The sequence below is a fragment of the Psittacula echo genome (assembly GCF_963264785.1).
Source record: "Psittacula echo genome assembly, chromosome: 3".
Classification (NCBI taxonomy): Eukaryota; Metazoa; Chordata; class Aves; order Psittaciformes; family Psittacidae; genus Psittacula; species Psittacula echo.
In genome coordinates this window covers 48472976-48486356 of record NC_137736.1, presented here as the reverse complement: position 1 = coordinate 48486356, position 13381 = coordinate 48472976, and the positions used below count along the sequence as shown (strand labels likewise).

Below are 13381 nucleotides of genomic sequence, written 5' to 3'. Positions count from 1 at the left end.
CACATATTTCCAAAGCCAGGGTGAAGAAGTCAAAGATATTCTAGGAGGCAAGAAAATTGAAATTCTGTAATCAGAAACACATGCTAACATACTGGTGTTTTTCACCACTCAGGGATAAAGAATGGTGTCTATTAATGTCTCTTGCACTCAACATCTTACTGTTTTAAAATAATAGAAATATTTTTACACCATCCATCATTGATGCAAAGGTGTAAGGAGCCTTTCTTTAACTTCCCTTCTTTCTTTCTGAAGACACATGGCTTCCATAGAGACCAAAGTATTTTTTCGGCATGTAATTAATTGAATCTATGTAGAACACCTCATCTCCTTTTCATTTAAACTTGTCTTGATTCCTATTTTGCTATTTGCACAGCAGGATGGAGATCTACTTTCTTTGAAGCCCCTCCTTGCCCAGGTTCTCTTACCCTTCAATTTGTACACCTGTCAAGGGAAAGAGCAGGATGACTCTCTCAGAGATCCCAAGGAAATGGTGGATATGTGTAAGGACATTTTAGAGCAAATTATTTAACTGAGCATTTTTGCTGCAATTTGTTTTGGTTTGTAGCAATAATGCTGGCTTAGTATCTTGCTGCCTCCAGTATGCTGCCCTCCAAGGTACATTAGAACACTATTTCAGATACATGCAGACTGACTGAAAAAACCCACCCAAGCTGGCTTTTCTTTCACTTTTCAAGTGAACCATATTTTCTAAAATTCTGAATTAAATCAGTATATTACATTTTTAACAATAACTTAATACCTTCCATAAATATTACATGTACCTTACCTTCCACAGTAATAAAATATATCTGTAGAAGCTATAATACCTATGAATCCAAAAGGGGAAACTACCTATTTGTAGTCACTTTAGTACTGGACAACACAGCTGAAGACATGGATTACATGGCAAGAGAAGTTCAGCTAAGGAATCAGAGAAAAACAGTTAAGTTTGCTAAAATCAGAAACAAAAAGAAGGCATTACTAAACAAAGGTGAACCAAAAAAGGGATGATCAATTAGCCATAGAAAAAAAGAAGATAATGAGAATACTCCTCTGGAAGCCAGAGGAATAGCAAAAGGTGTAAAATTCAGCATGCAGAGAAAAAGAACAAATGGAGGGAAAAAAATCATTACAAAGAAAAGGCCAGCCTAAATGATGGAGAAATCTTTCTCATGTAGTATCTGCAAAACTGACACTCAATAACACTTAAGCAAGAAGGAACAGCACCTTCTTAAAGACCAGTGAACAGATCTTTGGTTTCAACAGAGATCCACGGATCTTTTGCAATCAGCCTGCCAGATATTAGGTAAATTTGTACAACTCCACAACCCTCAGGAAATACAAGAAACAGGAGACCAGGTGATTTCCACAAAAATTCTCTCACCCTGAAATGAAGCTGAAATTACAATAATACTGAAGAGATCTTCAGGTGTTCTGAAATACCATGAGGAAGTTTGACACTTGGAAGCAGTCACAGGAATGTGACTTTTCCAGAAGGACAAACTCTATTTGCGTGGTAGCAAAATCACCCTCCTGGCTTCAGAACAAGATAACTAAACAGTTTAAGTTAAATGATGTAATCATTTGAGAAAAGCTCATGTAATCACTTCATCTGCTGTTAGTGTACAAGAACACCAGGAAAATTACAGCAGTGGATTGAAAAAAAAAAAAAATCATCAGTGGGAAGACAGCTGAACAGCTTGGTGGGAAGCATTAATACTGGTGAAGGTGGTAGTCAGGTAAGCTGTAGCAAGATCAGGAATGATTAGTCAGAAACATCTGGTATTCCTGAAACTAAAGAAAGTGAGCAACGTAACATAGTGTCCTGGGTTCAGCAGTAGCAGTCATTTTTCTCCTTCTTAGTAGCTGGTACAGTGCTGTGGTTTTGACTTTCAGCCTGGGAACAGTGCTGATAACACCGATGTTTTTAGTTGCTGCTCAGTAATGTTTTCTCTGACCAAACACTTTGTGAGCCTCATGCTCTGCCAGGGAGGAAGGGAAGACGGGAGGAAGCAGAGACAGGACACCTGACCCAAAGTAACCAAAGAGGTATTCCATATCACAGCATGTCATGCCCACTATATAAACTGGGGGCAGTTACCCAGAAAGGTTAGATCACTGCTCGGTCGGGCTGGGTATCTGTCGGCGGGTGGTGAGCGGTTGTATCCTCTTCCCTTGTTATTTCCCTTATCATTATTACTATTGGTGGTAGCAGTAGTGGTTTGTGTTATGCCTTAGTTACTGGACTGTTCTTATTTCAACCCGTGGGAGTTACATTCTTTCCATTCTCCTCCCTATCCATCCAGGGCAGGGGGGAGGAAGCCGGGGGAGTGAGCGAGCAGCTGCATGGTTCTAGGTTGGCAGCTGGGCTTAAACCACAACACATAGGCATAACATAGGAGAACAAGTATAACACAAGAGAACAATGACAGTGCAAAACCAGGAATCTCATTTTTTCTCCTTTGCTGTTTTGGGCTGCGTCACAGTCAGTTGAATGAGAAGGATTATTCTACTCCATCGATAGACTGAACAGGTCAGCTCTCCATAGGAAAAACATGTCTTACTCAGAACTTCTGCAAGATGTCCAAACTACTCAACAAATCATTCTAGAGTAATAACTAAATTCTCAAAACAAAATATCCAGAAAACACATTAATCCTTCAATAAAATTGTCATGAGATGGTGAATGGTTTAGCTAGACCCTCCAAAGAACTGAAAAGCTGATGACTGTATATCCTCGGTTTACAAATATGCAAGGAATAAGCACAGAAAAAAAAGGCAGTGCAGCTTAGAAGATGACTTGTTTGCACTGCAGTTCACTTTAACTTTAGTCAATAGTAAGAAACGCCAAGCACTTCTGGTCACATCTGACAATGAAATAAAGATCAGAAGGATCCTATTCTCAAAGAAATTAAGAGGTCTATTCTTATGCTACACAATCCTTGAATTTCAGCAGTGTATTTCTAATGTGTGCAGTTGAGAGTTTGAGTATCAAATATATTCAAAGTAAGACAACTGAGGAAAAAAAAGGACACAGAAACCCTTTATCTCAAAGGGAAGAGATCAGAACAAAGACATACAGAGAGCCCAGCTATCTCTTTTTCATCAGTTTGATCTAATAAATGACACTACTTCTCATACAAGCCTTGCCTCATTTGCATCCTTAGGTCAGCGCACTTACAATACTCGTTTTAAAAAGATATGTATATAGCGACTCACTGTTGCTGCCAGACAAGCAGACATAGGACTCATCTGCCCTACCCAGCACCCATCACACTGTGTAAGGTTTGGTTATCTGTTCTCCTGCTGCTGCCTGGGCAGGAAGACTGCAAATTCCAGCAGGTATTTCCCCATCTGCCTTCAACACATGTACTAGCAGGGATGACTCCTCCAGATACACGCCATCAGTCCCTCCCACTTCCACAACCAACTTAAGAACTAGACAACCAGCTAATGCACGGTTCAACGAATCCTGCACAAATATTGTCTCCAGAGTTATGCCAGTGCTGACGCAAGTCAGAATCTGAGAACAATCCGACCTGTTACATTTACAAGAAAAATGCATAATTGTAGTACAATGGTAAATACAGATGCAGAACCACATCTTGCCTTCAGTTTTGATCCTTTAACAAAAAAAAACAACTCACCTTTTATCTGACAAGGTCAATGTTTTAGCATTTGGGAAAAATTGTGGAAGTCAACCTAGTACTTACTGTCATAAAAGATGTGATGAGACTAGTTTAATGATAGCAAATCAAACATTAAAAGTATCTAAATATTATTTAATTTTAAAAAGTTTGCAAAATCATTTTGTTTTGATATTGATTGTTCTTGCATCTATTTACATAATATCTGTATTTTACTGGAGCATCAAAACTTTTACAATTATTTAGAAGCCTAAGCATATATGTAAAAAAACCCCAAAACAACAAACCGAAGACTAGTGAAGAGAAATAAATACCAAAACAGGGGAAAACATTTTTATTTTAAAAAGATGCAGAAAAACCTGACCACAAAAATAGGTACATTACAGTGTATTTACCTTCTTTACAGATCTACCACATCCACTAAAACACAATCTTAAAGATGAATCTTACAGTCATACTTTACTTGATGCCTGTTCTGGTTTAACCTACAATTTTCAACTATCAGCAGGCCATCTATACCTTAATTCACAGTGTCTGCACATAATGTACTGGAAACACTATTTCTCCTTGTGCCTGCGGGATTAAATTTCATTGTAGACCAACATAACCTTCTCCATAAGAAGTGGATCTTCCATATAAGCCGGTTTTGGGTGTTCCCTCCTCCTTCTTACCAGTCTGTGCTATATGCAACACATTACTCAGTATCACTTTCTCTTTAGTAACATTTCCTTAGTATTTCACAATGATTACATGTTACCTATAGGCACAACTGAAACATTTTAGATTTTTTAAGTGGTTATTTTATCCATTTCTAAATACACATTATCTCTGTTGAGGACTTTTATTACTGTGATTATTTTATTTCACCCACTGATGCTTTTTAAAACTAAATGACATCATCCCTTACTCCTCAGCACAAGGCTAGTCAGTTAATCAGTCCTGCAAAGAGTTACATGTAATACAAGTTGCATTACTTTAGAAACAGCATAGTCGTAGTTAAAACTGTTATAAATTTTTGTGACAACTTGTCACAATGAACAGAATGGGTTTTTTTAATTAAAAAAAAAAAAAAAAAAAAAAAATCATCTTTCTCACAAGAAGTCCAACCACCAGTGATGGGAAGCAGCAATATAGAGTATATTTCTGTACTTTCTAATTGTATGTTTCCAAATATTAATGAAAAATATTAATTCTTTATGGAAAGGTTAATAAACTTTTAAATAAAACTGTAAATACAAGGTTTTATGTTATTTGTAAGTACACAATGTTCCACAACAGAATAAAGAAGTATTTTAAATAGTCTCACAATTCTGTTGAAAATTTGTTTGTAGATATTGCAGAAAACCAAAAAGAAATAAAACCCAATCAACAGAATATTATTATAAATATATATAATATTTTTCTGGAAGGGTAATCAGTATTTTAAAAAAGTTGTTATACATTTGAATGGGGGGGGGAGGGTAACTTTGAAAAGTAAATTACCTTAATTCCACCCGTTTATCCATAGTCTGTGTGGCACCATTTTAGCTGACATCCACCTTTAAGGTAGTATGTAAAATTGAAACTGTAATAACAATGCATTCTGTATGTGACATATCAAAGTCTAAAAAAATCTAGCAAAAGAAAACAGACTGTGTATGGAGTTTCATATTACTTTTCTGTGTTTCATGAAAATATGTTCAATGGAATTATAAAATGTTAGTGTAACTATGTATCTACACAAACACCATGACATTGACAGAAGATGTGTTTTAAATACTGCCCTTCAAGGGTTTGGAAACAGTACTTTCATATTGCACAGTTTTAATTTTAATACAGTGTCAAACAACACATAATACTCAGAGGCATAAAAATCATGAGATTTTTAGTCTTCAGTGATGCTTGAATAAGAAATTAACCCGGTGCATCAGAGGGAAGTTTTAGAGGTCACTGACATAAATGAGATAAATGCCTCCTCTCACACATTGATGTGCTGTGCTGCCTTATTGTCCTAGCTATACACTACATAAGAGTGCTAACAGATGTGAGAAGCCAGACCTTTTGGATTTTCTTTTTTTCCCTTTTTCCGTCTCCCCTGTAAAGCATACCTATTGGTTATTTCCATTTAAGAGATACCTTTCCAAGATTTCACTTGCAGGACCTGTCCAGTGTCTCTGATGCGGTCTAGGAGAAATCACACACACTGAACACTGCCCCTCCCAGAGATGGACTGAAATGCCATTTTGGTCATATGTAAGGAGAAAGCCAAAAAAAAAAAGGAAAAAAATAAAGGAAAAGAAAACTAAGAAGGTGTGGGAGGGGGGGAAGGAGAGAGCAAGAAAGCACGATGGTGCTCGTTAAGCCCTTCACAGATTTCTCTCTCGTGTGTGTGCGTACACACATTACTTCACACTTTGGCATAGTCTGCTGGAGGAGTTTTCAGGCCTGAGCTGTTTCTGAAGGCTGCGTTACCTCTAAAGAATAGAAATCCTATACCTATGTAATCTAAAAACAGAAAACAAACAAACAAACAAAAAACCAAGACACAAACACCATCAGGTTTACATCATTTTCACACATGTAAGTGAACACGACAAATTTAGCACCTCTGAAAATATAAAAAAAATTCATTATGGAGTTCTGATTTAGCAACAGGATGATCCAATTTGACTAGGGAAGAACTTTAAAATAATATTGGTACGCAGGCAAAACACTGTCACTGGGACACAACTAGAAATAAGTCTCCAACATTCCCACGATAATGGCCTTAATGACTAATTTCAAGTACCGTTTTCATCTTAGGAGAGAAAAGGTATGTTTTGTTGGGTTTCTAATTAAAAATTTTTAAATAAGTCTCAAAATAGAAATCACAGTTAATCCGAGGAATTAGCAGAAACTACTGTAAGCTAATAATTTGTGTGTTTTGCTTTCTCAAATACCAGTAAAGTGTACAGTCACTTTCTGTAATATTCAAGTTGTTGAAAAAATTTTGTACTTTTGTCTCAAAGGCTTTTGAATCATATAAAACCCCACGTTCTTCCAATTCCAAGTGCAAAAGAGATGTCCATAAATTTGCATGAATACAAAACTAAATTAAAACATCATCCTAAATTGAGGTAGTACATTTAACCAAGTTTCTTTCCAAGGACTTCAGAAAGAAACTGAAGAATTTTAAGAGTAATGTCTCTATCAGCAAGCATTAAAACCTTTAGTGAGTGACGCGTTCTTTCCTCTCAATTTCAGCACTTTAGGAGCTTGGAAGATCTTCTTTAACGCTTCCTTTTTTTCCCCAAAAAACACTGTTTAGTCCATGCACTTTTAGGTCCTGTGGCATCTATTGCAACATCAATAATGGAATCTGGAGTCATCCACCTCAGAAATGCCAAGAAAAGGAAGTTCAAAACAGCAAAAAGAGCAAAAATATACCCAGTCACTGGGCCACAGTGAGACATAAGTCTGTTAAGTCGCTCATCCATTGGTAAAACCACTTCATCTGCAACCCTGTCATACACCTAAATGGAGAAAAGACAGAAAGCAAGAACTTAAATCAGTGTCAATTCTACCACGAAAAACAGGCAGTACTTTGTTGTCAGCACGCAAAATAAATTATCTATTCGTTACTACTAGATGGGACAAATACTAACCCCAAAAACCTTTGCAGATCTGAAGTACTGTTCAGAAATGTCATTACTTTTTTAATGAGAAAAAGGAAAATGTTTTTTGACAGACCTCAAGAGTATTTCATTAAATAGGAAAGCTTTGTCTCTTGTAATATGGTATAGAGGGGGTTGGGTTTTTTTTAATTAATTGAGTGGGTTCTAATCTTACATTCACACCAGTCACAGGAAAAGAGTCTAAACATGCAATCACCACACTTTCAAAGATGGATGGTGATCTTCCAGATGTCTGTATTCGAACAATCAAGCAAACCATAGCAGGATACTGATTTTTATTTAAAGAAACACTAGTAAGTCTTAGTAAAATGCTTAAAATTCAATGAATGTGAAAAGCAAATACATATTACTAGTGACTTAATATGCATATTAACTACAACCACTAAAATTAAAAAATACAGCCCCATGTTTCATAAATACCCACTACACGCATCTCAAAAGAGACTTGAAGTTTCTTCCTTGAGAACATTGTCTACTTCATCCTATGGGTAACTCAACAATAAGCTAACAAACAACTCTCTTTTGTACAACTTAAGTTCCATGCATACTTTTCGTAATTACACTAACATTTTGCACACAACACTTCAAGGATACTTAGAGACATCTGAGAGCACTACAATGTAATTAAGAGGCATGTGATTCAGCTACAGTCTTGCCTAAAACATAGGGGCTGAAGTCAAAGCAACAGACCTCCACAGGCAGCTATAAAATTACTGCGCTCAACATTCTTCACTTATAGTGGACTTTCTACACTCAAGTGTGTAATTTTGTGTAATTCTGAAATATGATTTCAGAAGTGTGACAATTTATTTTCATTACATCCACATCTTATGTAAATTCAGCTATGTTCAGCCTACTGGCACTAAACTACTTTGCATAATTCTACACCACTTGTTAACACGTGGCAGACAAAACTTTGCCATGAACTTTTCCTTTTCATACATCTTGTACAGCATGCTTTCCAGTTATGCCAGAAAAGATTCTTAATGTGAAGACTGGGAAAAAAAAACCCAACCAAAACCAAAGCATGAGTAGAAATGTAACTAAAGATTTAGGCTGCTCCTCAGAATATTAATCAGCAGTTATGACACAGAAAAAAATGCAAATAGAAAAAAAAAAAAGCACATGTCTAGGGATATGTCTAGGGGGGAAAAGTATTTTCTGAACCTTTTTAAAACCATGTGTGTTTGACAGAAAAAACACTGAAAAATTACACTGAAAGGTTATATAGAGAACGTACATACTAATGTTTCAAAGCAGCAGCTGTTTCAAAACTGTACTTAAGAGAATTTAATAGAAGTGATTATACATACTTTCTCAGTTCTCTCTGCTATATTCCTCCATGTATAAAATGTCTTTACTTTATTATGAACAGCTTCTGGAGATGGTAGCGTTCCTGCTCTAAGCTGGGCAATTGCTTTTTCTAATCCATCACACAGAGATTTCACAGAGGGCTCACACAGAATAATGAGATCTTCTGGAAGCACCTCAGGAATCCCGCCAACTCTTGTACTCACCACCTTTGAAAGAAACAACAGAAATAGCACATATGCAGCATAACAACAATAAAATTGAGTGATGACACTATTAAACTAGATGCAGCACTTAAGAATGGGAAAAAAAATAATTGGTTGCCATGAAGGCAAAGACCAATACCATTCTTTAGAATTTTACCTGTATGCAATCTACATAAGGTTTAGGCCTTAGAAAAGACCCAACATAGTATATTACCTTTAACGATGTTCAGAATGATTCTTTGATAGCATGATAAAACAGAAGACTTATTCTAATGAGTGGTTTATGAGACATCTTCCCTAAACGTATTTGTCACAGTATACAACTAATTCCATGTAACCAGATTTTAGACTTACTCTCCGTAGCTCCTCGTGAAAACTTACCTCTATTTGGAGAGGACAGTTTTAACACATCTGCCTTTGGTTTATGCCTTCTAGGCTACTCAACATTTACAAGAATTACTTTTAAAGTTCAGTAATTTTAACCTGAAATACTGCTTTTAAAGGGAAATCACATCTCTAATACTAAGATTAATACTAAGAAATACTAAGACTCATGTTATGCAATCATCTCTAAACAGCAGGCAACAATAAGAAAATTGCACAACTTTCTCAGCTCTAGAGAGTAAAACAGATGACAGGGAAATAACTACCACAACTAGGCAGTAACTACTGCCAAAGGATACTGAAGTAAAAAAAAGGTCCCTCACATTTCCTATACTTCGTGTATATTAGGTATTCTTCTCAGCCTGACTTTTTTTTAAAATGTTTCTTCATATTTTATGTGAGAATCTAAGTTTTTTATGGCTGTTAATTTAAGTTTTTTGAGTTGACAATCTGAGTTGTCAATTGGCCAGGAAGGGATTTACGGTCTTCTTTCTCTCCAACTCTTATCTTGAAACCCTACATGGTAAGGCAGATACAACCTCAGTTAATGTAAGAAAAAAAACTGTCAGTTCTTGGTGCAGGAAGAAAATAGTTCTAGTACAATGGTTTAGTGTGGCAATTCAATATGCCTGACTGACCAGTCACTCATGCTTATAAGCCATTTTTCCACAGCTTCTCTTAAAATAAGGTCAAAGTAAACCTTCATGAACATCAACTACCCCAAAACTCTATAAAGGAGTACATATAAAATAGCATATTGGAGAGGCAGTCTGGTTAGTTCAGAGAACTGAGAGTTAGCAGATCTACATGTTATTCCCAATTCTGCACGTTTCTTCCGGGAGCTTAAGCAGTTTCAGTTAACCCTTCTGTCTCAGCTTCCAGGTGATCTGTAAACAGGGGTTATATTTGCTCACCTTTGTAAAGACAGAGCCTCAGAGGAAATCAAGTGTTAACAGGCACGTATTATTTAATCATGAACTTTGTTTAAAATGGATACATGCATTCTAGATAGTTGAGATTTTTCTTCTTTTTTTTTTTTTTTTTTTACCTGTAAACCACAGCTTGCTGCTTCCACAATTGCCATACAAAAGGCCTCTGTGAGGGAAGTGTTGAGAAAAATGTGTCCCTGGACTAGGACATTTCTAACATCCTGGTGTTCCAAGGCTCCTAGGAGACGCACCCTGCATATAAAGGGGTAGAGCGTTACACATATACTGAAAAATATTCCAATGGTTTACACTTACATAGTGGAAGAAGGAACACAGACACCTTCATTCTGTTTTCTCTAAATTTTTCCACCAATGAGGAAATAAAAGATTCTACTTCTTATTTTCTCACTAAAAGAAACTTCTGAAAACAAAGCTGGAGGGAGAAGCTGTTCTGTTTGTTTTACTGGTAAGCACCTTCAAAACATTGCTACTAAGCTTTCTAGTTCTGTAAGAGAACACAGATTCATCCAGTTAATAATTAATATTTGTCACCCTTTCTTTGTTTAGATGTATTATCTGTAATTTCAATGCAAGGCTTGATTAATCTTAGACTTGGGGGGGAAGTATTTAGCATACAATGATCAGGACCTATTATTTTGGATACTATGAAACAGAAAAAGGTGGATTAAGAAAGATACTAACAAACAATTTTATCAGAGGAATCACCAACTGAAGTACAGAAAGAGTAACAAAAGACAGAGAAAAGGAAATGGAAAATTAAGAACCTTGTCTTTGCCACATAACACTGTCTTTGAGCAGTAAGTAAACCCCAAAGAAATATACAAACGCATATGCATTGCAGAAACATTTTGATAACACAGTGGCACCAGGGAACATGTTTGCAGTACCCCAAGAACACATACTAGATAAGCACTACCTGAAGAGTTTCATATTGAAATAATAAAATAAATTACTAACAGTCACCCTCATAAGCAGCAGTGACACAAACTAGCTGTCTAACACGTTATGCCATATAGTAATCTGTGATCCAAACGGCACCTTTTCAGAGAAAATTAAGATAAATTTATGTCTAAGTCAGCTGTTATCTGACTCAAGTGAAGGTTCATACAAGGCCTATTTTTATCAGTTAACTTGCAGGATCACAGTCCAACTTTAAGCCTTCAGTCATCATCTGGTCTAGCTGCCTTGCCTTCAATAGTTTTCATCTTCTTCAGCCTCAGGTTTTGGGGTTTTTTTAGGGGAAGGAGGTAGGCAGAAAGGGTGTTGCTGTTGCCTTCCCCACCCCTAAAGTACACTGAAGAGTCACAGACATGCACAGAACAAACCTGTCATGAAGCTGGTATCTTTCCCGGACTTCTTCCAGTATGATTCGCTTTGGTCCTTCTCCTCCAACTAAGAAATGTAACTCTGGATATTTCTGACAGAGCTCAGGAATTATACCACTAAGCAAATCTATACCTAAGAGTAGAAAATTTAGGGCAATCTGTTAATGTATTTGGTTTTAGAACTTATCATGATGTAACCTGCTGCTAATATATGCAAAAGAAGAAAAAAGATAAGTCTCTTGAAGACAGATACACTGCTGAACACAAAATGCTGAAGACAACTTGTGACCTCTTACACAAATCACTTGAAGTTGTTGTTGCTTAATTAAAAAACAGTTAAAACATTTCTAACAGAATATATAGATCAGGGCTTAGATCACACTCCCCCAGTGTAAGCCAAACTTTCAATTTTACACATTTCAGTTTTGAATATCTCCAATATTACAAAAGAAATATACATAACATGCGCAAAATGAAACATACATTCATTTTCTTGAATGGAAAGACACAAAAGCACACAACTGCCATCTCTCAATTTCCATTTAAAATTCAATCCATACCACAGACATAGCATAAGTGGTACCTAACCAAGACCTTTCTTGACATACCTTAAAGAAAAATACAACCCAAATAAACTTACATTTTTTCCCCATTACCTTTTCTGTATACAAGTCTGCTGACAACCACAACTGTTATTGTAGCATCATCCCTCCTTGACAGCTCTGGAGTGAAGTCGGTGGGATCAACAGCATTGGGGATGACAGAGACTATTCGAGGGTCCAGAGCTGCTCGCAGCACTGTGTTTTCCTTACTCGTGTAGGAGACACAGATGATGTGGTTGGTATCGCACAGGGACACTGTCAGAAGTTTGTTGGTAAGCACCGAGCTGACGTCCGCAAACCCAAAGAGGGAATGGTCTGTGAACACCGTTCGCAGCCCCATGGTCTTGGCATGGAAGAGGGCATCATGGGCCATGGCGGAGAAGGAGCTGTGGGCATGGACAATGGTGACTCTCTCCCGCACAAATATGTACCTGAGCAAGGGTAGGCTATGGAAGAGCGTCGTTGCGGTGGACTGGTTGTACATGACCTTGAGGGGCAAGTAATAGACTTTCAGCCCGTTGGTGAGGTAGCGGACGCCCTTCCGCTGGCCATAGGCGTGGGTGACCACCAGGACCTTGTGGCCTCGCTCGATGAGGCACTGCGACAGCTGGTACACATGGCTCTCCACGCCCCCCATGTTGGGGTAGAAGAAGTCCGACACCATACAAACACTGTGCGCACACCCCTCAGGGACCCCAGCCGACATCCCGGGCCCGCTCCTGCCGGGGGAAACCACAAGTCGACATCACTCGCCGCCGGCCGCACAAAAAGACCACCAGCCCCCTCGCTGCCGACGTCCCCACCATCGCCGCCAGGCCCGTCCATCCCTCCCGCGCCGGCAGCACGCACCTCAGGGCAGGCCGCCGCGGGCCCTTTAAGACGGCGATCGCGCCAGCAACCAGCGGCCGCCTCGAGGTGGGGAGAAAGGGGGGCGGAATGACTGGAGAGGGAGGAAGGGTGAGGGGGCGCCTGTGCGCACGTACCTGCCTGCCGCTGGCGCTCCTTGGGTACTCCCCGGCGCCCTCCCATTTCCGGAAACGGCCGCCCGGTCACCACGGCAACCGCACCCGACTGCTCCCGCCTCCAGCCCCGCTCAGATACGCAGCCAATCGCCGCCAGGCGCTGAGTCACGCGGGAAAACGAGATCGCCAATCGGAGCCGTCGCGGGAGAAGGGACGTAACGGAAATGGGGCGGGCCCCCCGCACGCCGGTGCTGGGGAGGTAAGAGGGCGGCGAGCGGTGCCCCCGGTCAGGTGCGCCGGTCTGGCCCCGAGCGGCTGGGCGTCCTTTCTTCTACTAGAGC

At 38.8% G+C, this 13381-nt stretch overlaps 1 protein-coding gene across 1 annotated transcript; it reads right to left on the bottom strand.

Moving 5' to 3' along the window:
• Positions 1–3960: 3960 nt before the first annotated feature.
• PIGA (phosphatidylinositol glycan anchor biosynthesis class A) lies at positions 3961–13131 on the bottom strand. Its single transcript, XM_080612287.1, is given in 7 exon segments — positions 3961–6924; positions 6926–7138; positions 8614–8820; positions 10250–10382; positions 11477–11609; positions 12133–12797; positions 13062–13131. Coding segments are annotated over 6 exon segments (1389 nt in total). The 5' UTR covers positions 12785–12797; positions 13062–13131; the 3' UTR covers positions 3961–6873.
• Positions 13132–13381: the final 250 nt, after the last annotated feature.